This window comes from Silurus aristotelis, assembly GCF_946808225.1.
Source record: "Silurus aristotelis genome assembly, chromosome: 1".
Taxonomy (NCBI): Eukaryota; Metazoa; Chordata; class Actinopteri; order Siluriformes; family Siluridae; genus Silurus; species Silurus aristotelis.
Window position 1 is genome coordinate 19,473,588 of NC_139574.1, and position 27,811 is coordinate 19,501,398.

At 36.3% G+C, this 27,811-nt stretch overlaps 1 protein-coding gene across 12 annotated transcripts; it reads left to right on the forward strand.

Moving 5' to 3' along the window:
- The first annotated feature begins 1 nt into the window (after window position 1).
- Window positions 2-27,254, forward strand: inpp5b (inositol polyphosphate-5-phosphatase B). Of its 12 annotated transcripts, none has more exons than XM_083550241.1 (23): window positions 2-385; window positions 6,085-6,164; window positions 6,781-6,878; window positions 7,349-7,378; window positions 7,507-7,617; window positions 10,859-10,975; window positions 14,474-14,555; window positions 16,705-16,878; window positions 18,762-18,863; window positions 19,035-19,149; window positions 19,388-19,504; window positions 21,373-21,560; window positions 21,664-21,775; window positions 21,854-21,963; window positions 22,086-22,221; window positions 22,309-22,419; window positions 22,513-22,678; window positions 23,744-23,979; window positions 24,207-24,314; window positions 24,677-24,761; window positions 24,861-24,988; window positions 25,605-25,716; window positions 26,582-27,254. In XM_083550241.1, exons 1-23 carry the CDS (start codon window positions 329-331, stop codon window positions 26,689-26,691), a joined length of 2,685 nt encoding a protein of 894 aa, XP_083406367.1. In that variant the 5' UTR covers window positions 2-328; the 3' UTR covers window positions 26,692-27,254. The 12 variants fall into 12 exon arrangements, with proteins under 12 accessions (XP_083406367.1, XP_083406363.1, XP_083406368.1 ...); XM_083550237.1 differs by having other exon boundaries at window positions 4-385; window positions 10,859-10,979; window positions 14,478-14,555; XM_083550242.1 differs by having other exon boundaries at window positions 4-385; window positions 10,859-10,979; window positions 14,478-14,555; window positions 16,708-16,878.
- The last annotated feature ends 557 nt before the right edge of the window (window positions 27,255-27,811 follow it).

A 27,811-nucleotide genomic window follows, 5' to 3' on the forward strand; every position in this document is an offset into this window, starting at 1 on the left:
GTTACGACCAAGGCACTGTGGAGGCGTGACGTCATCGCCAGCTTGTACAGCCTCTGCGTGGCAGAACAGCGCGAGAGAGCGAGAGAGAGCGAGAGAGAGAGAGAGAGAGAGAGAGAGAGCGAGACGGGCAACAGCTGGATTAAGAAAAATCAGAGACATGTCTAAGTGTGGAGTGAGGCAGTATTTGAAAGGCTTCAGCGTTATCAAGCCGTATAAAGACTGATAGAGTTTGCTCATGCAGCGTCTTACGTGCTCTCCTAAGTTTCTGAGCTGTGCGCGTGCTAGCCGCGGTGAGCTAACGGTCCAAAATTAATGTCGGCTGAGCGAAATGGATCAGTCCGTGGCGATTCAGGAGACTCTGGATGTCGGGGAGAACTGCCTTATTGTATCCTAGATTTGTTTTATTTTAACTTGTATTTGCTGTACGAATTGATAATACTACTATTTTTTCTTTAAAGTTACATTTTTGTGAGGAATATAAACTAGTTACAACTTCTATTAATAGTTCCGCAGTAATGGTACACGGGAGCGCTTCATCGGCATGCAGGCCGAAGCTTCAACTCGTTTACTCAATAACACATGTTCCATGTACATTTGGTGCGTAGAAATACTTTACTCTATAATACGTTGCATACTGCATACGGTTGGCGAGGCGCGTGATGTAACATATTTAAAGAGAACAAGTTGCAACACTTTGGTATTTTTCCAACCACAGCTGGATGAATAGCTGTCAAATAGCTGATGTTTTACTGCAATCAACCTCACGGGGGCGCTCGTGTTAATGATTGATCATTTATGTATATCAGTGGCGGGCCTTTTCTGCTGGCTTAAAAGTTATTCACTGTTTTTGTACATTAATATGCTTCAAATATGCAGTCTATTTTCTTAAATTCATATCTTTTTTTATCGGTTTTACTTGTGTATATTTATGTTGGAGTTTATGTCTATCAGATAACTAATTTATCAGATTTCAGCCATCACATCACTTGTTGCCAGGGTCAATGGAATCTGCTTTTAGAAAAAATACAGGTTTCTCAAAACTGTTGCTTCAACCAGCCAGATTTTAAATGGATGGTACTGGGGCCTTCTAGCAGGCATACAATGATGTGGGCATTTTAATGGCCTTTGATTGGATGGTCAGAGAACGCACTAGTCAGAGCTCGCGAACTGCATCTGCGCAAACTGCACAAGTTTAAAAATATGCGTGTGGATCAATAGCTGCTTTTTTATTCCACAATGTCTGACCGAGGAGAAGAAATTGATTTTAGAGATACTTACAATGAAAATTTTCATGGTGGACTTTTCAAGAAAAGCTGGACATCTTGAGGAAAGGTCAGCCAAAAGAGTTCAAAACAGTAGTTAAGCTTTTTCATGAACCATTTATACTTTTGTGCTTTCTTTCCTGTAGGATTGAAACAAAAACACAACTTGCCTTCATTTCAAATCTCATGCAGCATGCATGCAGCAAAAGGAGACTTTTTAAATTGTGTTAATTGACATTCTTGCTTTAGTAATTGCATTCGGTCTTGCTGCATGAGATAGCTCTTTGTGATGCAACTCTCTGTTACACTGGGTTTCTATATAATATTGATGGTTTCTATAGATGTGGTGTAATAATGATGGTATTAAGAGGTGGATTTATTTAGGTAGAACACCACAGAAGGCCGTGAAATGTATGGCTTGCCACTGATATATATAGGGCTGTAAATAATGATTATTTTAATAATCGATTAATTGGACCATCATTTTTCCAAATTATTTTTATTTTTATTTTTTTTATAAAGCCACATATTGAGTTTAACTATCTTTAATTTTGACATTTTATATAGCTTATAGTGGCTGCTTGTTGGAGTGCATGGGGGATTTCTCCTTAAACAAATTTACTCATGCTGTGTTTTTCTTTCTGTTAAAAAACAAAACAAAACAAAAAACAGCATTTGAGTATGCAAAGTGAAGCAATTTCCGTAAATCAACATTTGTATTGTTTTTAATGATAATTGCATACGGCAAGTTTACAACCATGCTTAAAAAAATCGATGTAAAATATAATACAACATGGTTTTGATCATTTTTGTTTAAAGATATAAGATATAAGCATCTAGAATATATAATAAATAAAATTGTGTATAATAATTAAATGATATCAGCATAAATTAAATATACAAACATTAAAAACAAGCATTTAACCGTAGTAAAGCCACAGTAAAGCACGTTTAAAAACAGATAAGTTACTGTTGTAGTAGACAAACGCTCTAAAAAGAGAACGGAACAGAGAAACACAGCGAGCAAACAGGCCTGATTAAAGAAAGGAAAAATGCAATGGTGTACAAATGCATTACCATTCGCAGAAAACCAAAACAGTAAATACTGCTGCTGTTATTGACTGTTTTTAGATTTTGTGTTTGTTCGCAGCGTTTGAATCTAATCTATCACTATGTCGCGAGTTAGCTGATTGTGCAACCTGAGATCCTGTGTGACTGAAGTTACCAAACAAACTGTTTACACAATAGCACTTCATTAAACTACACCATTTTCACATGATGATGATTATAAAATTTTTACTTGCTGTACTGATGTACTGACATCCGTGACACCAGTGTGTTTCCTTTTCCTGCTGCTGGTTGACCCTGAACTTTCCGCCATTTCGCAGCGGCTGTGGTATTTTACCATCACGCTAAACCATAGCTTAAGCAGCCCAACTAATCAATAACGCCATTCGTTGACAACAAATCTCATTATCGATTATTATTGATTTAGTTGTTGCAGCCCTATATATATATATATATATATATATATATATATATATATATATATATATATATATATATATATATATATATAGAGAGAGAGAGAGAGAGAGAGAGAGAGAGAGAGAGAGAGAGAGAGAGAGAGAGAACAAAAGTAAATACACCCCTCACATTCCAGAAACAATTTTAGTTTATCTTCTCAAGTGACAGTACTAGAGAAATAAAACTTAGATATATTTTAGAGTAGTCAAGGTGCAGCTTGTATAGTAGTATAGATTGAATGTCCTCTGAAAATAACTCAACATACAGCTATTATTCTCAAAATAGCTGGCAACAAAAGTTTGAGTATTATGTGACTCCTCATGGCAAAGAAACTAATTTACAGTGCAGTGGTCAGGTTCATACAGAGGTTTTCCAAGATGGGTTCCACTCGAAACAAGCTTCACACAGGTCGATCAAAAAAGTTGAGTTTTGTGCATCAGATGCAGAAGTTGTGGTGACATCCTGTTGAGGAGTACCTAGAAAACTGTGTTTTGCTTACAGTCAAACATGGTGTTGGCAGCATCATGGTCTGGGGCTGCATGAGTGCTGCTGGTACTGGGGAACTGCAGTTCATTGAGAGAAACATGGATTCCAAAATGTACTGTGATATTCTGAAGCAAAACATGATGCTCTTCTGTCAGAAACTGAACCGAACAGCAGTTCTGATGACAGCTGCCTGAACAAGTATATCTTCAGACCTGAAGTAAGTCTGTACTGCTATACAAGCTGCACATTGACTACTCTAAAGTTTATGCAATTTTCATTACTATAGAATATGGTTGCTGAAATGTGAGAGGTGTACTCACTTTTGTGATATATATATATATATATATATATATATATATATATATATATATATATATATATATATATATATATATCACAAAAGAAGAATATATATATATATATATATATATATATATATATTCTCCATGGGGTTTAGGTTGGGCGAGATTGCTGGCCAATCAAGCACATAAATACCATTGTCCTTGAACCAGGTATTAGTACTTTTAGCAGTGTGGGCAGGTGCCAAGTCCTGTTGGAAATTGAAATCAGCATCTCCATAAAGCTGGTCAGCAGAGGGAAGCATTAAGTGCTCTAAAACTTCCTGGTAGATAGCTGTGCTGACCCTGGACTTGATAAAACACAGAGGACCAACAACAGCAGATGAAATGTCTCCCCAAACCACCACTGACTGTGCAAACTTTACAGTGGACTCCAAGAAACTTGGATTCTGTGCCTCTCCTCTCTTCCTCCAGACTCTGGGACCTTGATTTCTAAATGAAATGACATTTTCCTTCATCTGAAAAGATGATTTTGGCCCACAGAGCAACAGTCCAGTCCTTTTTGTCTTTTGCCCATGTAAGACACCTCTGATGTTGTCTCTGGATCAGGAGTGGCTTGACACAAGGAATGCGTCAGTTGTAGCCCATGAATATGTCTGTGCGTGGTGGTTCTTGAAGCACTGACTCCAGCTGCAGTCCACTCTTTGTGAATCTCCCCCGAATTCTTGAATGGGCTTCTTTCACCTTTTTCTACCACATTTTTTCCTTATATTTAACTTTCCATTAATGTGCTTGGATACAGCACTCTGTGAACAGCAGCTTCTTTAGCGATGACCTTTTGTGTCTTTTACAGTCGCCATGGCTTGCTCATCAGGGATAAATGCACACCATTCACCTTGACTGTTGATTTCTTTAAAGCTGCTTTGAGACAATGTCTGTTGTGAAAAGCACTATAGAAATAAACTTGACTTGACTTGACCCTCCATGTGCAGGGTGTCAGTGCTCATCTTCTGGACAAGTGTCAAGTCAGAAGTCTTCCCCCATGATTGTGTAGCCTGAACCAGACTGAGACACCATTTAAAGGCTCAGGAAACCTCTAATGGTGTTTTGAGTTACTGTAATTAGCTGATTAGATTGTGACACCACGAGTCTCCAATATTGAACTTTTTCCACAATAATCACATTTTCTGAGTTCATTAGCTGTAAGCCATAATCATCAGAATTAAAAGAAATAAACACTTGTTCATATTCTAATTTATTGAGATGCACCTGTAGTCTGGTCAGATGAGATCAAAATGTAACTCTTTGGATGCTCTTTGGATGATTTTTCAGCATACTGTAGTGGCAAACTTCATATCATTAAAGGAAGGATGAATAGAAAAATGTACAGAGACATTCTTAAAAAAAAAAAATCTGCTGCCATCGACCAGGATGATGATGAAATGAGGGTGGACATTTCAGCAAGACAATGATCCCAAACACACTGGTTTCAGAGAAAGAAAATAAAGCTGCTAGAATGGTCCAGCCAATCACCTGACTTGAATCCAATAAAAAAATCTATGGAAAGGACTAAAGATTTCAGAATTTCAGAAAATCAGAAGTATTAAATACATCATGTTCAATATTTTTTTCAGTGTCATTTCACATTATTACACATAACTTCATTTATGGACATACAGTATATGGTTTGATTTCTGAATTGCATGGGTTGTAACCAACATCTGGTAAAAATTTCATGCAATAGCACCTTAAGAAATATAGTTACTAAGAAAAATGTTGCTGTTCAAAAATAGGATAAATAAATAGGTCTCTGTTAAATAGGGAAATACGTATTTTAAATGTATTTTAGGGCTTATTGGCCCAAGATTAATTTAAGTTCTGTTGTACTTAACTTTTAAATACAGATTAGTAAAGAATGTTCACAATTCATTGCTTAAGCTGTGTTGACGAGAATGAATCAATGCATTTTCAATAAGCTTCAGTGACCAGATGTGGGTGTGTCCGGGGATGTAACAAAGTGTAACTTTATGCAAATATGGAGTGGCTTTGGTGCAGCATTAACCAATGGGTGTGAAGACAGTAGAGCACACATGACCTATCTCCTGATATTTAATAGATTGCTGTCTAATAATAGTTACTATGGGAATCAGTAGTAGGAACGCCCCTGCGGATTCATAGTACAGCAGCTGGTGTTTTGCACTGATGCAATCACTGCATGTCTGAACATAACATCAGGGTTTGTTATAATCTAAAGTGATAATCCAATATGTCCACATAAAGTAGCTCAACTGAAATTACTGTCTTCTGTAATTATGTAGAAAATGTAGAACTCTTGGTGTAAATATTAGTGGAACTTTATTATTATTTTGTTTATTAATTTTGTCATTGTGTTCACTGAATCTATGAACACTGGTCTCGACTGTTCTTTTATTTTTTTCTTATACTGCTGGAGCCAGTTTTAATTTCTCCTGTGTTGTATGACTGATGACCTTGACCAGCTATTTATTCAGGCTGTTCAGTGTCTGTTACTGCTGAAAGATTGTACAGAAAGCCGACTCCTGGGGCTCGTGGAGCACAGCAAAGAGCATGCGTAAGACTCTACATCACATTTAAAACACATTCCTACACTTACTAACATAACTTTCACTGAGGACGTGTCTGATAAAAGTTATACCCATGCAAACACTGTTACAGACAGTAATTTATAACCATTTTTAGAAGTATATAAAATCCACATTTATTCCACATTTATTTTGAGACTAAAGAACCAGTGGTTATAGAAAATTATTATCTTGTGATATCATCCACACTGAGGTCTAATGTACACTGCTCTGTCCAGCGTATCTTTTTTGCACTATAGTATTATATTTGCAGTGCTAGCCAAGCTAAGTATATATGTTGTATATATTTGTTTTTATGCAGTTTATAACAGAGGTGTCACATCTTATCAGCAAAGGGCCAGGTGTGTGTGTGTGTGTGTGTGTGTGTGTGTGTGTGTGTGTGTGTGTGTGTGTGTGTGTGTGTGTGCAGGTTTTCATTTTAATCAAGCAGGAGCTATGCTGGATTGCACTTGTTTAATCAGTTGTTTTTGCCTTTCAATAACCAGGTGTGGCTTCTGCTTGGTCAGAATGAAAACCCACTGACCGATTGTCAATAATATTTGGTGGGGTTTTTTTTTTATAGTTTTCTTCCCTATTCTTTTTCAGATTATTTATATTCACCCATAGAAGAATGGCAATCACTGGCAATGATGTAACACTGCAGAAAATCCTTCCAATTTCATATGACTTTTCAGTTGTTGAGGGTAAGCCTCCTCTCAGTCTTAACACATTTTCTCTAATTTCTGACGTTTCTGGCACTACATTTCTGACAGTTTATTCAGTTTTATAGTTTTATTAAAAATGCTGATGCTTTTATATACATTTAATTCTTCACATTTCAATCACTGCAATTGAAATCTAAGGCAAATACTGATTTCTAGTAAGAAAACAACATTTATCTCTTGTTCTCTGCATGAGTTAAGGATATAAGCGCTCATATTTGACCAACATTTTTGCACTACTGGCACCTGCTGGTGAGTGCTAGCATCAGAACTGACAAAGATATTCTACAATGATCTTTTCTTCAAGACAATCCTTAACATTTACTATTAGTGCCACTGTAACAAGTTAGGTGGTGCTGTCTGTGGTTTATGATTGCAGGATCGTTTCACTGCAAGCTGTAGCATCTTTCCTTTATCTGTTTTTTTTTTTGTTTTTTTTTTTTTTTTTCCAGTTTCGTCTCCTGATGAACTTGCTGTAGTTGGTAAGTACTCGGGTTTGTTGTATATTACACTCAAAAACATTTAATTTGTCACTTTAAATCAAGTCCAGCCCAGTCCGATCATACTTGAAGAATGTACCTTGTCATTCTATTTCCTCGTACTCTGTAAGGTGCCGATACTCGAGTTAGAGTAACATTCCTAAATGAAGAGATGGAGCTCAAGCTGCCTTTCGGTTCCCACACACGTCTCTTCCTCACTGAAGTCAACAGAGCCTGGTGTGGTAAGACATCCTATTTTCCTCAGACATCTCTAGATAGATGGGACAATCTTTTAGCTTAATCACTTACCAGCTCTTTGATAAAAATCAGCCCTAGCTAATTTTTCAAAATGCATATTTTATTATTATAATAAATGTTCGGCTGTTACAGCATGCAACGTTGCCACTGCATGCTTACTGTCATTGGAGCGTTTAATTCAGGTTTTCTGGTGTATTGCCTGTTCTAAATTATACTTGATGTGAATGAGTGTACAGCTGTGTGTGCACTGATGTCTGATCCAGAGTTTATTTTCAGCCGGGCTTCGAGAACTACCACCTTCTGACTAAGTGGCTACTGACGAATTGTGTTGCTGAAGGCCAAAGAAGTTCAAACTGAATTTTTACAGGGTTTAACAATTAGTGTGTAATATCAAGGTCTTAATTTAACCACTGTTCCTGTAATTGTTGTTTTCTGGTACTGAAGACATAATGCACTATCCTACTATACAAGTGGTTTGGGACTGTACAAATAGTTTAATTGATTTAACTTTACATGTACAGTTTGTTTTTAAACTCACCAGACTATAAAACTGTATTTAGTATTCCTCGTTCAGTGTGACGTCTGCAATAACATTTTTGTATAAATATATTTATATTGACATTATTTATTTAACATTTCCTATCTTAATACAGTATGGAGGATTCTGCTGCTTAAAGCTTTTAGTAAATTAATGTATGAATTCAATGTGAGTTCACTTCTTTTTTTGTTGAATTGTACATAAACAATTATAAGTTAAGGAAATGTTATATTTCCTTTGAGAAAGGACTTGGCACAATGGCACTTGGTCTGTTTTTTTCATTATGGTTAAACAGTTTTTAGTAAAGTGAGGCATGAGATTTATCTGATATCTTTTTACTTTATCTTTTTTTCTGAGTGGTTAATGGTACAAGCCAGTTGCTGTTTATAAATGTGGTCAGGAAACGCTTACTCTCAGCCAGCAGCTGAATGTAGCACACACACATCAAAACGGATGTGTCAGAGAGTTGAGGCGGGGTAAAACACAGAGTGAAACTAAACAAGGGTGAGAAATCTTTCTTTTAGTTTGATGGTTTATATCTGCTGCATGTGAGTACAGAAGTGAAATGTTTATTTCCTGTTAAGAACATAAAGCTGCTTGTTGTTTATCTCTTTGTTGTTTTCTATTTGCATTTGCAGCAGCCCGGATTAAATGATGGCTTAATATATAGGAAGTTATTTGTAGTTAAAGAGGAACAAAATTTTTCCTGATATTAATTAGACAAGGCTGGTATATAAATACTTATATGGTCAATGAGCTATCACTAATGTCCACAGAAGATATTTTTGTTGCCAATTAGATCATGAGAAAAATGCTAATTAAGAATTTGTGGTGTTTTAGAAGTTTGTGGTTGAACTGAAACACCATGAAGATTTTCTAGAAACGGAAGTACATGTCTTCTGTGCATGAGAGAAAGAGAAGAAATAAGACAATGTTAAGTTCCTAAATTCTTCACTGAGTTACTTAATTTGTTTAAAATACACATGTTGCTTTGTTTTCATGTTTGAAGCACATAAAAGGCTGATGCACAGCGCTACCACATTTTGAAAGATTTTGAAATTTCAGACCTTATCTTATAGCATCACAGCATCACATTTTCCAAGACAATTTTAGTGTTAAATTGTTTAGATGAGAACGATGTTTGATCTTTTAACTGGTTTGCTTAAAGTAATTAAGAACTTTTAGATCAACTAAACAAATTTTTATAATGACCCTTTTCTGCAAGAGCTTTTATGATTGCACACTGACTGCAAAAACTTGTAATCGTGTGTGGTAATGTTGAGTATTTCTAAATCGTTTGTTTAATGGTGAAAGAAATAGGAATTAGCAATGTGCAGCTGCATCTAAATAACTGGTAGGGTAAAAGATAGCCAGGCTGCACTTTTGGGTTAATTAACTAATTTAAATACTCATTCTAAATGCTTGGACAGAAGTCACTTTCTGACTGTGCTCTTTTTATGAAATAATCTCATGAAATTATAAGAAAAATGCAACAAAATTAATCTGATCTTGTAAAGTTACATCAGCAAAACTCACTACCCAAATAAATAAATAAGGGGGTTCTAGCTAAAGAAATGATAGTGATATACTTCTTGTTGTTTCAGGACTCCTTTAACCTCAAACGCTTTCACAATTGGGCGTATTTGCCGTTTCCGTAACAGTTTGCCGTTCTGTAGCTAGCCCAACGTCCACCCTCCTTCTTTCATAACTGGGCTTGGGACCATTCATGGCAGAGTAATTTATCCCCATTCCCATCACTGAGCACCCATGGCGGATTAAGGGCCTTTCCCAGGGGCCCAAGAGTGCCAGCGTGGTATGGCCAGGACTTGAACCCACAACCGCCGGATCTACTAGGTTGCTACCCCAATTACTGTTCATAGTTTAATGTTACAGAATGTCTGCGAGACTTGAGAGGAATTAGCACTTTCTGGTTTCTCTGTAACATGACAAGCAGTCGTTTTGCCTTATTCACTTCAAGAAGTAGAACCGAGAGGCTGGTTGTATATAGCTCCTATAATATAACCGTAAGCGGGAACTAACATGCCTACTTTTATAGCAATGATATTTTGTCCATAATGTCTGCTGATAGAATATTTCACCATATGGACTATTCTACAGCTTTCCTTGTTATATAACATCACATTATTTTTATCCATTTATTATTCGGTTTAGATTACTTGGATGAGGTGTTACGGTGTAAATATTCTACCCTCCATGTCCCCATCACTATTTGTATAGATCTGCTGAGGAGGTCACACTTACTCCAGCTTTTGCAGCAGCCTCATGGTTCTTAACGTTTCTGTGGTTTTGACTCTTTACCGAGCAGTCTTCGGACTCATCAGTAGCAGCAGAGTAGAAGAAGATCTATTTTGCCAAACCCAAACTTATCTACAATCCATTTTCCTTAATAAACTTGCTATCTTCATCTCAAGTGTTGAGACTGAAATATTGTAATCAACAATCATAATGTGGTTTAAAATTAACGTTATTCCACTATTCATTCAGGTGTGTCATAGTTCACTTCACATGTATGCTGCTTAACAATCAGCACCCCCAAATATAAAACACCTTTCCACATCCATGTTCTCTCATACTGTGCTGTCATAGCAGTACATTGTCACACAGCTGTAAGTTAATTGTGTATAGATGTTTGTTTCATTTCCTGTTTTTTATCTTTTTATTTTTAGATGTCTGTGAGCAATACCCAGCAAATCCAAAATTTACCTGGCTTACTAAGTACCAGAAAACCTCTAAAGAGCCTGGTTTATTGACACCCAGTGCAACACGGAAGCTTAAAAAAAAAGGCAAGTATTACTGTCCATTTGTTTTACTTATTCTGTTTGATTTTGTCTTTATATTGCACAAAAATAAAACATTTTACAGTATTTCTTTTCATGTGTAAAAAAAATATGTACATACATATTGATGTTTGTTTATATAGGTTTATATTTTAAAGGGTGATTACATTTATTGTAATGTTTTATTATTATATTAACATCAGCCCTTTTATGCTGAATTTAGAAAGGAAATGAATTCAAAGCTTTAGCATTGATATTTCTCATTTTAGTGATTATTTGGGATTTTTTTTGCAAAGCTTGTTTGTACTAAAATGAGGATGTTTAAAATAGCCAAAAACTCTGCACTGGGAAATAAGTAGTCTTAAGTCGTGTTTTGGAAGCCAACAGTTGTTGCCAATTTGTAAAATAATAAATTAATTTGACCAAATTCAAAATGCTGTAGAAGGCCTGTCAAGAGAACCACCTTCAAGAAATACAATACCTCAAAATTTAAGGTAGGGCAAGAACATTAGCAACATCACGTAAGCATCATGTGAAGGCAATATTATTACCAAGCTGATTATTGTCAAGCTTCACTCCACAATTTCAGACATACACAGACAAGGCTGTGTGTTTTAAGAAAGCTGTGTGAGTGACATCATTCTGTGAAGTCAGACTTGTGGTATTTCTCCTGACTATGCTAACTGTGCATAGTATACCTTGAGGCTGTTACTAAACCAAAAATAGTTGCAAGAATAGTCATGTTTGTTTTTAATTGACAGTAGGCTCAGGCGTTTAGCAATTCTTGTTAACTTCACCTGGCCAGCAGAGGATTTCTTTAGAAAGACTATGCTAGTTCTTTGACCAATTGGCAAACTTCTCATATAAAAACAAAAACAAAAACAAAAAAACAGACCAGTCTGTCTGCATACCACATTACACAGTCTTGTGTCTCTTCACTCTGAATGAACAATGGCCTTCACATGGTGTCTCTGGTATCAGTGTGATCTGAGTGACCTTGGTACAAGTAAATTCATATTTGAGAGATCTGAACAAAGATGGTTGGTCTAACAAAAAATAGAAAATCAACAAAAAGATCTTAGTAGTATAAAGCTAATTATCTTGTGTGTTTAAAGATTGTAGTAGATAATCACAGATCACAGTCCTTTTTTTCATTTGACATCAACATATGCTATAACTTTTTTTGTTAAATTTATGTAACCTCATAAAAGAATGATTTGGTTGTGATTCGAGGTCAGCAGTTTTAGAACACATCATGGGTTGTGCTCACCCACAGCTGATTTGAGTGCCGTTACAGCCAATGGCAAACACAAGGTTCTGTTTCAGTGTAAGAATTTTTTTAAATAATCTTCTGACAGCTACAGTGATATTCTCTGTGATATTCACAAAAGAGGATTGATACTTATAAGACATCTACTGTAGTGGTAATAGGGAATTAAAGAGGAAACATTGAAAAAAATGAATATTTTTCTGTCCATAATACCAGTGCTCGAATTGAGTGGACCGCCACCTGCCCCAATGACAAGTAAAAAATATACGGGGGGTGAACTACAACTCTGGACCCTCCATAAGACTTAACTCAATTCGAGCACTGCTTAATACCCAAATCACACTTTGACGAATGAGCACCTTTAAGTTTAAAGATTTTCTCTAATCGCAGGCTTCGTTTCATATTATTGTAATTTATAGTATCGCACAGTCAAAGATTTGGAGTGGATTATCTCGTATAAATGATGATTATAAAATACGGCGGTAATCGTACACTGAAAATCCCTGGTTTTAACTTAATCTGGCAGCGGAAGTTGTAGTTTGTGAGATCGGACGCTCTGAAGATCGATTGCTCGCGTCTGGATGTGCTGCGCGCTCACTCACGCCTGCGGCTGCAGCTCTGTAGCAGTGCGTGCTGAGGTTTCTGTTCTACTCTATGGCTGAAGCAGGTATTGTGTTCTTGGTCTTCACCGTCCACAGGATGCCCGCGGAAATAGAAGAACATGTCTAGTGCTGGCGGATACTTTGGTGAGGAAAGAGTTTTAATGTTGTACTCTTTAACGAACTACATAACCTAAAGAGCATTTGTGTTACATAATCCTGTTCTCTAGACAATCTGTTTTTGCTTTAAGACCATTGTCGTCGCCGGTCTATCGATGCTTTTACATAAACGGGTTAGCAATGTCGAGAACTAGCTTCTCATCTAGTGTCCTAATGCGACGAGTGGAATGCTAGGGTACTGTTGAGATTTACTGTAAACTAGGTTACCTTTGAGATTATTAATAGCGCCAGTCTGATCTTATTAAGTGCTAGTGAATGAGAGAGATAGTTAATCACACTTGATTTCGAGCCCTAGCACGCATACGCAGCGCTTCATACTCAAAGTACATAGTGGTGGTGGTGGTGGTGGTTGTTGTGTTTTTTTTCTGCGCATTTCATTCTAGCACCTAAACAAAGTGTTTGCAGAACAAGTAGGTTTGAAACTGGGTTATAAATAACAATGCCTTTGTGCGCTAGTTTCACATGTCACTCGTATCACGTCAAGTGGCGCGGATGGCGGAGTGAGCGCGAGACTACAGTAATTAGTGCAGGAGAGTTTTTGTGCACTTTGTCTTGTAGATAAATCTCTCTTATCTCCTCCATGGTGTTGGGTTTTTATTTCCTTTGCCGCTGGAATTCCAGGGAGTGAGAGTGCATAGGATGACATGCAAAAAAAATTGAAAATAAAAATAAGAATTTCCCCACCCTTTTTTTTTCTTGACATTATTCAAGAGCATGCACTACAATTTCAAGTGAGGATTTGTTTCATTGTATGAATGAATAATATAAATTTTGTTGTGTGTTTTGTTAGGATTTGTGTGTGTCCAATTTGTTGTGTATGTATATTTGATCTAGCTCATGATAAATATCACGGCTGGTGGTGTACTAGACTGTAGACTGTTGCTCTCTATTTGTGTAACCAGTGAATTGAGTGGTGTTCAGGGTTTTGTGAAGCAGGAGTGTATGTGAGCAGATTTTGTTTCTTATTAGGTTATTGGTCTGTTTCATTTCAATTGCATTTGATTTATATACCACTTGGACATTATCACCAAGCAGCTACATAGAAAGACATAGATAAGGGATATTCACTTTTAAGTGACTTAAACATCCCTATTTATTTGATTATTATTTGAATGAAATGGGTTTTATTGCGCACTTTAATAAAGTTAAAGCGCAGAGGCTTATACTTAATGACAGCGTGGATTCACAAATATAAAGTGACTTAAAAATTTGATTAAACTGTATTGTGCACATTAGCAGAATGAGCCTGATATATAAAAAGTTAAATTAATATAGAAGACTGTACTGTCTATGGTTTAATAACTTTAAAAATATATATTTTTTTGTTTTATCTAAAGTGGTTTGTGGCTGCAAAAAAAAAAAAAAAAACCCTACTGTACACTGTTTGACTGATGCTTTCCTTAGTTAGACCCAATAATGTGTCTGATCAGTGATCATTCACCATCCTTCTTGCAGACAGATCCCACACAACCCACATGGACAACAAACACACAAGTACCAGCACTGAGACAACCAAAGGAAACAGACTTCATGAGAGGTGAGCAATTTAAAATAATAAATATATATGCAAATATTTACGGTTGGTTTTTGGTCTGTTCTATTTTTTCTTATGCCACAGCAATCTGCCAGTAATAATTTTTTTTTATAAATAAAGAGGAGACATTGTATTTTTGTCTGGTTATAGTTATTTAATATATAGTAGTTGAACAACTATAGAACAACCTTGGACCTTTTAAGAAATGTAAACAATTATTGCGTAACAAAAGACTAAAGACTAATAAAAATATATATATATTTTACACAGAAACGTAAACATGATTTTCCCCAAGCTCTGACACTGGAGCAGTATGTATTTTTATTTGCAAAATAAGAACCCTTTTTTTTTTTATTTTATTATTATATAATATAAAGTCTGTGTATAGTTAATAACAGTAATAATCTAGCTGTGCTGTTTAGAAATCATAATATTAACTTCACAATTAACCACAAAGGTGATAATTGTTAACAGTAATACATTGTGGGTAGCAACATTGCCTATGACTGAAATAAAAGATATTCATAAAAAAAAAAAGTAAAATATGGGCATTAATACATGTACATGATCTAAAAAGAAAGCTACTTTTTGGTCTATGTTTTTTAGAATAGGACTGGTCTGGTGCTTAGGCACTACATGAGCTGAGCCTATTAGTATAGGAAGTACTACCCCACCCTGAAGCATACCAACATAATACGTCATCACATTGCCCAACCCTCGTTCCAATGTTTGTGTTTGCCAAGCATTGAAGTACCTGTAGGCTGAAGGCCATGTGTGTAGACTGATTGTATAGATGAGTTTTTTTCTGCTGAAATATGATCCCTTTCCAGTGTTTCAGTATATAATTAAGTTTAGATTTATTTTACATTTGACAGTAGTACAGATGGTTGATAGTAAGAGTGTAACGACAAATTGCAGCCACATTACAATTCTCAAATCAGGTTGCAGTTTAAATCTCAGGATATATTTAACTAAATATAACTAAATACTAATAATGACTGAAAATCCTTTTTTTTTTTTATTTATCTGTATTTAAAACAATGCAGAACTGCATTTTTGTCTGTATAGAAATAATTAGAAGTAAAACACAAAATAACAGGTTTCAGAGTGTGACGCCTGTGTTGAACAAATACAATTTCTGAATAAATGATTGGATGAGCAGAATTGTGGTCCCTCTGTAATGAGTAAGTAATTGCTTGAAACTAGGAATGAAATGAATCGTCGAGTAACTCTAGTAATTCGAATACAAAAATACGGGGAGAAAACAGTGAGAGGAGTAAGATTCAAGCCAAAGAACACAACTGAAAGTTTCCTAAGTTTGGGATCATGTCAAACAAAAACAAATAGACTTTTTAACTTGTAAAAAATATTTTCAAATTAATTTGTATATTTTTATTTATAATTTTTTTATTTATATATTTGTGTTTGCATTTTTATGTAATATAGCAATTAAATGCACTAAATGGGTTTAGTTTTCACAGATTGCAATTTCAGCAATAGAAATGGACTTTGATGTAAGATTGACCTTTGACTATAAATTTAAAAGTATGTGTAGTGTAGTGTTTTTCAGAGTTTCTCTTTTTTTACATTATTTTTTATTTTTTTGGAGGATATAGTTTAATAGAAACAATTTTTTCTTAGGGGAAAAACATTTATAATGCAGAGTTGTGACTTTCCACGATTATTTTCAGTTGTAAAATCTGAATTTATTGTTCAAAAATTTAAAAGTAAAAGATGTTATAAATGCTGCAGTAAATTTACTGCCTCTAACACAAATGAATTATCTGTCCTACAAAATGTATTACTAAAATATACAATTTTAGCATCTTTGATTCTGACTGCATTGCTCACATTTGTTCTACATTTATGTGCAGCTTTACCATGTGAAACAAGCTAAATATTTTCATAAACATGCTTTCAGAGGATTTGTTTTCATTTATGTCTGTTTTTCTATTTTTGTCTTATTCCTACTTAGTCTGGCAAGTTGCACCAGGGAAATTTATAAACTGTGTATTCTGCTTAAATTTTAGGTCACTATGGATAAAAATGTCTGGCAGATAAATAGATAAATGAATGTACATTTCTATTTATGGTTCAGGCCCTGTTATGTTTAGGGTCATTTTTGAAGAATGCATATTTCTGAATATTTCAGCAGCCACGGGAGAGAGAAGGTGGAAGTGAGGAATGAGCTGGTTCGCTCATCTCAACACACTGTATCCAACAAAGCCCAGATGCTCACCATGCCCCAGTTTGGTCTACGTGATAACCTCGTCAAGTGTGAACTCCTGAAGAAAGAGGAAACTTATACCTACATTGAAAACTTCACGTAGGGGCTTAATTTGCTTCACAATTTCCCATTTAAAAATATTTTAAGTGTGTGTGTGTGTATATATATATATATATATATATATATATATATATATATATATATATATATATATATATATATATATATATATATATATATATATATATATACACACAGTGAGGAAAATAAGTATTTGAACACCTCTGCTATTTTGCAAGTTCTCCCACTTAGAAATCATGGAGGGGTCTGAAATTGTCATCGTAGGTGCATGTCCACTGTGAGAGACATAATCTAAAAAAAAAATCCAGAAATCACAATGTATGATTTTTTTTACTATTTATTTGTATGATACAGCTGCAAATAAGTATTTGAACACCTGAGAAAGTCAATGTTAATATTTGGCACAGTAGCCTTTGTTTGCAATTACATGAGGTAAAACGTTTCCTGTAGTTTTTCACCAGGTTTGCACACACTGCAGAAGGGATTTTGGCCCAATCCTCCACACAGATCTTCTCTAGATCAGTCAGGTTTCTGGCATGTCGCTAAGAAACACGGAGTTTGAGCTCCCTCCAAAGATTCTCTATTGGGTTTAGGTCTGGAGACTGGCTAGGCCACGCCAGAACCTTGATATGCTTCTTAAAGAGCCACTCCTTGGTTATCCTGGCTGTGTGCTTCGGGTCATTGTCATGTTGGAAGACCCAGCCTCGATCCATCTTTAATGCTCTAACTGAGGGAAGGAGGTTGTTCCCCAAAATCTCGCAATACATGGCCCCGGTCATCCTCTCCTTAATACAGTGCAGTCACCCTGTCCCATGTGCAGAAAAACACCCCCAAAGCATGATGCTACCACCCCCATGCTTCACAGTAGGGATGGTGTTCTTGGGATGGTACTCATCATTCTTCTTCCTCCAAACACGTTTAGTGGAATTGTGACCCAAAAGTTCTATTTTGGTCTCATCTGACCACATGACTTTCTCCCATGACTCCTCTGGATCATCCAAATGGTCATTGGCAAACTTAAGACAAACCTGGACATGTGCTGGTTTAAGCAGGAGAACCTTCTGTGCCATGCATGATTTCAAACCATGACGTCTTAGTGTATTACCAACAGTAACCTTGGAAACGGTGGTCCCAGCTCTTTTCAGGTCATTGACCAGCTCCTCCCGTGTAGTTCTGGGCTGATTTCTCACCTTCCTTAGGATCATTGAGACCCCACGAGGTGAGATCTTGCATGGAGCACCAGTCCGAGGGAGATTGACAGTCAAATTTTAGCTTCTTCCATTTTCTAATGATTGCTCCAACAGTGGACCTTTTTTCACCAAGCTGCTTGGCAATTTCCCCGTAGCCCTTTCCAGCCTTGTGGAGGTGTACAATTTTGTCTCTAGTGTCTTTGGACAGCTCTTTGGTCTTGGCCATGTTAGTAGTTGGATTCTTACTAATTGTATGGGGTGGACAGGTGTCTTTATGCAGCTAACGACCTCAAACAGGTTCATGTAATTTAGAATAATAAATGTAGTGGAGGTGGACATTTTAAAGGCAGACTAACAGGTCTTTGAGAATCAGAATTCTAGCTGATAGACAGGTGTTCAAATACTTATTTGCAGCTGTATCATACAAATAAATAGTTTAAAAATCATACATTGTGATTTCTGGATTTTTTTTTTTAGATTATGTCTCTCACAGTGGACATGCACCTACAATGACAATTTCAGACCCCTCCATGATTTCTAAGTGGGAGAACTTGCAAAATAGCAGGGTGTTCAAATACTTATTTTCCTCACTATATATATATATATATATATATATATATATATATATATATATATATATATATATATATATATATATATATACTTTAGCAGTTATTTATATGCTTACTTGCTTGTTTGCTATTTCTTCAGCTTCTTCCTGGGTACGTACAACGTAAATGGGCAGACGCCGAAGGAGTCCTTGCAAACATGGTTGGCTTCCACTTCTCAGCCTCCGGATCTCTACTGTGTAGGGTAGGCATTCTGTTAAATTGTTTGCATGTTTCCATGTACCATGCTGAAATTTTAATGCAGGCAAAACAAAGAACAAGTTCTACATAAGATAAGGCTTTGGCATATTTGCAATAAAATCAAAAGTATTTCTGCATGCCAGAAAGTGCTTATTTTACTGGGTTTTCTCACTAGGTTCCAAGAGCTTGATCTAAGTAAGGAAGCATTTATCTTCAATGACACACCAAAAGAGCAAGAATGGATGAAGGCTGTGTTGGATGGCCTTCACCCCGATGCCAAGTACGCCTTAGTAAGGACTTTAGAATCTTCATGACAAATATCTGACTTTTTTCCAGTGAATTTTGCTCTTTTTAAATTCCTTGCAAAACATCACATACATATGCACTATTTTGTTTACAAACTACAAAGTGTGAAAAAAAAATACTATTTTAAATGAGTACAGTTTAGTGAATCCAGATTAAATGTTTTGTGTTTTCATTGCAGCTTTTGTGAGAGTATAGCTGTTAAGTATCTGCTCTGTCTTACAGATTAAACTGGTACGGCTGGTGGGGATCATGCTGCTGTTTTATGTAAAGAAGGAACATGCTGGGTTCATCTCTGATGTGGAGGCAGAGACTGTGGGCACAGGCATCATGGGAAGAATGGTGAGGTTACCCAAACTGTTTTTCAGAGTTTGCCTGCTTGCCTATGAACCAGCTATAAGCTATTGCAGTGTCTAAACTTCCTGTAAATTTTATTTATTATCCAATTGATGGTATGGTGTTTAGGAAGTTAGAACATTCATATAACTGATATCACTAATTTATTTTCACATGTATTTACAACCCCAATTCCAAAAACATTTTGGACACTGTAAAATGTAAATAAATGCAATGATTTGCAAATCTCATAATGCTATTTTTATTGACAATAGAACCTATTAAATGTTTAAACTGAGAAAATGTACAAATTCAAGGAAATAAAAAATGTCACTTTTAATTTGATGGCTGCTGTGGGAGAGCGAGTGGGAGGGAGGAAAAAGGACAGCCACAAGAGGTCGGTTCACCGGCGTCACCGCCGTTCTTTATTCAAGTCTATGGTTTTTATCACACTGGTGTCTGGTCGCTCCGTGCTTGCACGGCACTACTGGCATACACACACACACACCTCCGCTCCCTCGGCTTTTATGCGCCTCCTGATCACTGAAAAGAAAGCACAGACATCAGGTTTTATTAGTTGCAGGTGAGGCAAATCCCCGCTTACCTGCGTCCTGCCCCGCCCCCCATTCACAAACTGCCGCTCGGCCACGCCCCCGCTGCCACATCTGCAACAAGTTTAAAAAAAAGTGGGGACAGTGCAACAAAAGTCTGAAAAAGTGGAGTTGGAGAAACATTTTGCAACTAATTAAGTTAATTGACAACAGGTCAGTAAGATGCATGGGTACAAATAGTGTATCCTACAGAGACGGAGTCTCTCACAAGTAAAGGGTCAGAACTTCACCAATCTTTGTCTCTATAATTTGTGGAACAATTTTAGAATAATTTTCTTCAACATGAAATTAAACAGTTGAATGTCTCTGCATAGGCACATGAACACCTCCAGACATAATTTTCTGTGAAAACAGTTTGCCATGTCATCCACAAATGCTGGTTAAGTCTTTATCATGCAAAGAAGGCATGTGTGAACATGATTCCAGAAACACTGCCATCCTCTGCCACTGAGGCAAAGTGGAAAACTGTTCTTTGGTCAGACAAATTAAAATTTTTATTTATTTTTGGAAACTATGGACACCACATCCATCAGATAAAAGAGGAGCTGGGCCATGAAGCTAAAAGACTCCATCAATCCTGAAAGGTTTATAGAGGTTTTAGAGCAACAAATGATTCCATTCAGAAAACATATTTTTTCAGCGAAGGCCTTGCATATTTGAGCAAGACAATGCTAACAGAAAACTGCATCTATTACAGTAGCATGACTGAATAATAGAAGAGTCCGGTTGCTGGACTGGCCAGCCTGCAGACTAGACCTTTCACCATTTGCAAACACTTGGCACTTCATGAAAAGAAAAATACAACAAAGGACACCCAGAACTGTTAGGCAGCCAGAATCCTGTATCAGACACGTATGGGACAACATTCTTCTCCTAAAACTTCAGAAACTGGTCTCTTAACTTTCCAAATGTATACGGACAGAAGTCGTAATGCTACAAAGTAAACATGTCTCTGTCCCAAATTTTTTGAGACCTGTTGCAGCCCCCCCACAAAATTTTATATTTTCTGTTTAAATATTTGATATGTTTTTTGTTTCATTGTGAATTGAATGTGGATTTATGAGATTCGCAAATCTTTGCATTCTGTTTTTATTTACGTTTGGCACAGTGTCCCAAGTTTTTTTGGAATTGGGTTTGTAATTTACGCATAATAGGAATTTGCATGTATAAACACAACAGAATAGCATAACTCTAAATTATTTTATATCATTTTGTTTATTGTTTGTTTTGTTGTAATTAGTTTGTTTTTATCTCTGTTTTAAGGGAAATAAAGGGGCTGTAGCAGTTAGCTTTAAATTCCACAATTCCGACATTTGCATGGTGAACTCCCATCTAGCAGCCCATATAGAGGAGTATGAGAGAAGAAATCAGGACTACAGGGACATCTGCAGCCGGATGCTGTTCAAACAGCTTGATCCCACACTTCCTCCACTCACCATCATGAAGCACAAGTAACTTTCACTGGAACCAAGTTTCAGCATAGTTCTATAGATTGAATACAGACTAAGGTTCACTTAGGCACATGCGAATCAAAATCCAATTTTATTTCTGCAGTGTTGTCCTTTGGATTGGTGATTTAAATTATCGAATAAGTGACCTCGAGGTAGACCATGTGAAGAATCTGATATTGAAAGAGGATTTTGAAACACTCTACAATCATGACCAGGTAAACACTAATGAATAAAAAGTATTTTGTCCATACAACAATTTCAGTGTTTACAGTCTGTTTGTTTGTGTGCTGTAGCTGAAGAGGCAAATGGAAGAAGAAGCAGTGTTTGTTGGCTTTGTGGAAGGTGAGATCAATTTCCAGCCAACATACAAGTATGACACTGGCTCAGATGAATGGGACTCCAGGTAAGACTACACTTTTTTTCAGATTTGATCAGATGCTGTTTTTTGTTGTTGTCTTTGTAAAAACATTTGTCAAGAGTAACAGTTTTGGGTGCACGTGTCTGTGTCTGTCTGTGTACAATCAGCGAGAAGTGTCGAGTTCCAGCCTGGTGTGATCGTATTCTGTGGCGAGGGAAGAACATAACCCAGCTGAGTTATCAGAGTCACATGACTGTGAGAAACAGTGACCACAAGCCTGTCAGCTCCCTGCTGGAAATAGGGGTGAGAAAGACAGCGTTAGCCTTAACTTTAGCCTGTCTTCTATGGACATGAATGGTTTTGCATGATATTTCCTATTGCTTTTTACAGATCAAAATGGTGAATGAGGAGATCTATAAAAAGACATTTGAGGATATAGTGCGGACTCTGGACAAACTGGAGAATGAGTGCATTCCATCAGTTTCTCTGTCAGAGCGAGAGGTGAGAGTACTGCATGTAAACTAGAGCATGAAAATTAATTAGGTTTATGAATGTATTCCCATTTTTTTTTTCTTTCTCTAATGTTTCCTTTAGTTCCACTTTAACAATGTGAAGTTCATGCAGCATCAAGCACACACTCTGACCCTTTACAATGATGGGCAGGTACCATGTCAGTTTGAGTTCATACAGAAGCTGGATGAACCAGCCTATTGCAAGCCCTGGCTCACAGCAAATCCACCCAAGGGCTTTGTGGCCCAAGGTAGGCACGCTCCTCTGATGTGGTTCGTAATTCATACGAGCAAATTCAGAATTTGCAATGATGATTTAAAATGTAATGATGGCAAATTTTGTTGTTGCTTAACACGACACCTCTCTCTGTTTAACACTGATGAGCATTTCTGTCAAGACTCTAGCTTAAACAACTTTTTTTTTTTTTTTTTTTTTTAAATACTATTTTTCAAGCAAATTAAGAGTCAAACACTCAACCACCTGGCTACATTAATTGCACTGGGTGCACTTACATACACTAACAGAACATACTGCCAATTATAAGGGTTTTTTTTTGTTATTATTATTATTATTTTTTTTTTTCCATTTTGAATTGAACTGTTTACTTTGATGTTAAATATATTAAACTTTGATGTGGAGGGGGAGTGGTGGCTCCAGCGGTTAAGGCGCTGGGTTACCGATCGGAAGGTCGGGGGTTCAAGCCCCGGTATCGCCAAGCGGCCACTCTTGGGCCCTTGAGCAAGGCCCTTAACCCTCTATGCTCCAGGGGACCCTTACGAGAAAAATAAAATCAAGGACCCTGACGTCGGAGTGATGTGGGGCCGCCTTCCCGTGGGCTCACCACCTGCAGGAGGGACCGTAAGGGACCGGTGCCGAGAGGATTGGGCAGCAGTCGAAGGCGGGGGCCTTGACAGCCCGATCCCTGGACACGGAGAAGTGTCTGGGGAATCTGCTTAGACTGCTGCCCCCGCGACCCGAATTACGGATAAGCGGGAGAAGATAAAAGGAAACTTGGATGTTAAATATATTAACCTTCAATAGAAACACATTTTTGATTTTTTTGATTTGTCATTTTTACCAAAGTCCTGCCCAAAATGTTCTGTGCAGAAGAAACAAAGTTAAATAAAAACACATATGAAAACAGCAAAGAACTAACATGAACAGGGCTATAATGTTTTAATATATAATTCATTGCATCTGATTGTGACTTTTTCTTCCTTCTACAGCAGTAGTCTGCTAAAGTAGGCGAGCTGAATTTCTGGCTTGTACATAAGTTGTGACTTCAAGAATTTTAGAGCTTATTTTCTTAATGCAGGGGCCAGTGTGGACATTGATCTGGAGGTGTTTGTGAATCGCTCCACTGCTCCAGATTTGAACTCGGGCCAACAGCAGCTTGAGGACATTCTGGTGCTGCATCTGGAAAGGGGCAAAGATTACTTTGTTTCCATCACAGGCTCCTACTTGCCCAGCTGTTTCGGCTCATCCATTCACATGCTCTGCCAGCTTAGGGAGCCCATCCAGGAAATGCCTCTGGAGACCATCCACAAACTAGTGAGTTACACTGGACACATAATAAGATTATGGTTGAAAATCCTAAATCCAAACTGTTAACTATTAAATTGAGTAAAAAAATATATATATATATTTTGAAATTATGAAAGAAGAGCTGGTGGTGCTTGTGATCGCACTCCTGCCCTTGCCATTCTGCAATATGTGAACAGTGATAGTGTTTTATTGTGTGTGACTATCGATTGCTAATTTTCTGTTTTCTATGAAAGAGCTTGTTACCCAGTGAACCAAACAACACAGACACTGAAAAGGCTTTAGACATTCCGAAAGAAATATGGATGATGGTTGACCATCTCTACCGTAATGGCTGCAAGCAGGTCAGGATGCCACCCTTATTGCTTGCATGTGTTTGTATGTGCATTTTTGAGGGACAGAGAGAGTGAGGGAGACAGAGAGCTTGTATGTCTGTCCTTTAAGAATATCAAAGAGACATTTTTTCAAACTGTAAAGAACCAAATTTCCAATTTTTTTTTTAATATATATATATTACCACTCCTCCGGTTGTTTTTTAGCTGTGCCGCAACTAAAAGAATGCATTTGCATAGAATATTATTAAGCCTTTAGCTAACAGAGCCATAGAGACAAGGGGGGAGACTTTTTTTGCCAGTGAATCAAACTAAAGTCAGCCTTTTTATTATTTGAGTAGATTTTAACTTGTTGCTATTTGTTTTCACAAAAGGAAGACCTCTTTCAGCAGCCAGGACTACGCAGTGAATTTGAGGAGATCAGGGACTGCTTGGACACAGGCTCACTTGACACTCTCCGTATCCTTTATACACTTGTATTCTTGTATTATTCTTTTATCATATTCTGTGTAAATGCTACTAGTTCTATTTGGTAAATACCCTTGACTAATTGTCCAGCTGGAAATAACCACTCTGTGGCTGAAGCTCTGCTTCTGTTCCTTGATGCCCTTCCTGAACCAGTGGTTCCTTTCTCTCTGTACCAACAATGCCTGGACTACAGCTACAACAGCAGCCAGTGTAAACAGGTTGGTGTTTCTGTACTTATTTAAAGGTTTGGAAACACCTAGTCTTTTATCGTTTGAGAGAGGCACCTGCATTTTTACTTTGTTTACATTCTTAAGATATATTTTTTTCTACAAATGTTAAACTTTATTTTGATTGAAAAATCCTTCCTGAACATGAAAACAGCTTTACACACTCTTTGCATCTTGACAGTTAGTTTCTCTAATCATTCAGCTGAAATATTTTGCAATGGCCTGCCAGAGGTGTCCATGAGAATTTTTCTTCCTGACATTTTAGTGCAGTAACCAACTTTCCCTGTTCCAAAACAACCCCAAACAATGAAACTTCTACCTCCATGTTTGACCTGTGGGTGTGGGGCAGTTTGGTTACATCTTTCCTGTTTGCCATCTTACATAGATTTTTCAGTTTGAGCCAAAAATTGTCAGATTTGTCCATAGAACTTTCTTCCAGTTATTTACTGTCCTATTCTTTTTTGCCTTTTTACATAGTTTGTTGCATATAAGTGAAAGTAAAAACATGCATGTGTCTCAAAAACAATAAAAGGCACAGGCACTTATGTGTAAATGTTACTACTATAGTTTTTATTGATTTTTTTTTTTTTTATATTTCTGTTTCTAGATCATTTCTTTGTTACCTCATTGCCATAAAAACATTTTTAACTATTTAACGGCATTTCTACGGGAACTGTTGAAGAATTCTGATCACAATCGGCTAGACGTCAACATTTTAGGTAAAAAGATGCTTTCACTTCCAGTTTTCTGCATATTTTTAAATATTTGGATTTTGTGAACGTGGGCATTTTAAAGAAAAGCAGAAGTTAAATATTATTTCCACTACACATGATTTCATTTAAGTATCTTGCTTAGTATTTCTTTTTTTTTTTTTTTTTTTTTACATATATACAGCTATTTGTAGTTTTTAAAACTAGACTTTTAAAGTCTAAACCTAGTTTAGGTTTTGTCTGTTGTGTGTGTGTGTGTGTGTGTGTACATACTGTACAATATATGTAATTGTTTACTTACAAATGGTTGAATACAAACTCCGTTTTAACCAATTAAGAGTAACATTAACTAACTTTTCACAGTTTAGTTCAATGAAGAATGCTAGTTTAAAAGTTTATTATAATGGTTTCTGAATTATTTACAGTCAAGTGTTTTAACAATGTTTAGCATGAGGCTACTCAGTTATGGGTCTCATTGAGCTTATGATTAATGATAGCGCATTTGGCAAATTATAATGCTACTAAGAAGCAATGCACCAAAACTAGAGGAGAATCTGGTTATCTAGCTATGTTAAGTATCAGGCCGTTCTGTAAATATTGATTAACTATGTTGATTGAGCAGAGTTTCTATAGACAGTATTTGCTTATTCATACCATGTTCACCGTGTATTACAAATTCAGACACTAATAAACTATTACCTTAACAAAACAGCCAAGCTATTACGAGCCACAAAATAAACCTGAATGGATGTTTATTGATTGTTAGTTTTGGAATATTTTGAGCAGTTGTGATTTTCATAGTTTCAGTCTGATGTTTTTAGATCATGTGAAAATGCATGAGCTGTATTCATTGTTAACTCTGTTTTGTTCACAGCCACAATATTTTCTCCCTTAATGCTAAGGCCCCCCACAAAGCAAGACATTTTGGAGAAAAGAAAAGCAAAGGAGTTCTTTCAGCATTTCTTGGTCCAAGAATCCCACTGATCATCACATCACTGTCTTCCTATTTTGATGCACAGTATTTGACAATTTTTGTAGCTATAATTTGTGCCTAACTTTCATCATTTATTTTATCATTTTGTCTTAAACTGCTACCAGTTGAAGTCAATAATTTTAAAGTAGCTTATTAAAGAACAGCATTGTTTTATAATAAAAGGAATGATTTGGGGGAAATAGATTTTATGCACATTTTCCAATTAAGTCAAAATTACATGATCAGCCAAGAGATGTTTGGGGTCCAGATTTTGGTGCTTTAGGTGTGACGCTAAAATATCTAGTGATGACATCTTTTACTGGTGTACAAAGCGTTCATAGACTTTGAGATCACGTCAGATTTGTAGTAATTGAAAGTGACTGACAGTTCATCAATATAAATATATTTTTCTACTCGTCAACTCATTAATAAAATTTTAACTGAACTCATGTACTAAATAGACCAATATCCCTTACCTGCTATAATTGGAAACGGACTTTAAACAATTTACCAAATTTGTTGCATTAAGTCAAATTAACTATTGTTTCCTACATATTCTTCAGCCACTACAAAACACTATATAACAGCATTGTGATAGCTGCACTGCAATATTGCCAAACATTTTGGCTGAGCTGACCTGCTAAATTTGAGTGGAAAACTTGTGCAGATTTCATCCTTGTAAGGCAGCTGGATCATATAGAGGTTTATTATTTAAAGAGCAAATGTGTTTGTATTTTGATGTAAATACAAAACATTTTTATATTAAAAAAAAAGTACTGAATTACAGGTGTCTTACTTTTTTTTTAATAATTATATCTTGTAAGTTGAACACTTGATCAGTGCACTTGCAAAGGTTTTAGTTATATTTTGGTAGATTTATTTATTTACTTGGACACAAAATGTATAAATCCTGCAGAAGAAGAGAGACTTTGTGCAAACACCGGGCTGTGGATCATTTGGTACCGCACAGAAAGGCTAAAAATTTTAATTATTATTTTATTTCCTTTTTATTGACAATTGCGGTCTGACGCGTTTTCTTTTATTTTTTTAAGGAATCTATATGAGCCGAGGCTAATTTTTTGTGATAGCTTGTCACGTGTTTTTTTTTATTGGTTTTTATTTAATAAATAA

Excerpts from the sequence above, each read along its gene's own strand:
- inpp5b (XM_083550241.1), top strand. The coding sequence starts at position 329 with ATGGATCAGTCCGTGGCGATTCAGGAGACTCTGGATGTCGGGGAGAAC. Across the intron at positions 6,165-6,780 it reads GAGCACAGCAAAGAGCATGC|ATTATTTATATTCACCCATA; the intron begins GTAAGACTCTAC and ends ATTCTTTTTCAG. Across the intron at positions 24,315-24,676 it reads ACCGTAATGGCTGCAAGCAG|GAAGACCTCTTTCAGCAGCC; the intron begins GTCAGGATGCCA and ends TTTTCACAAAAG.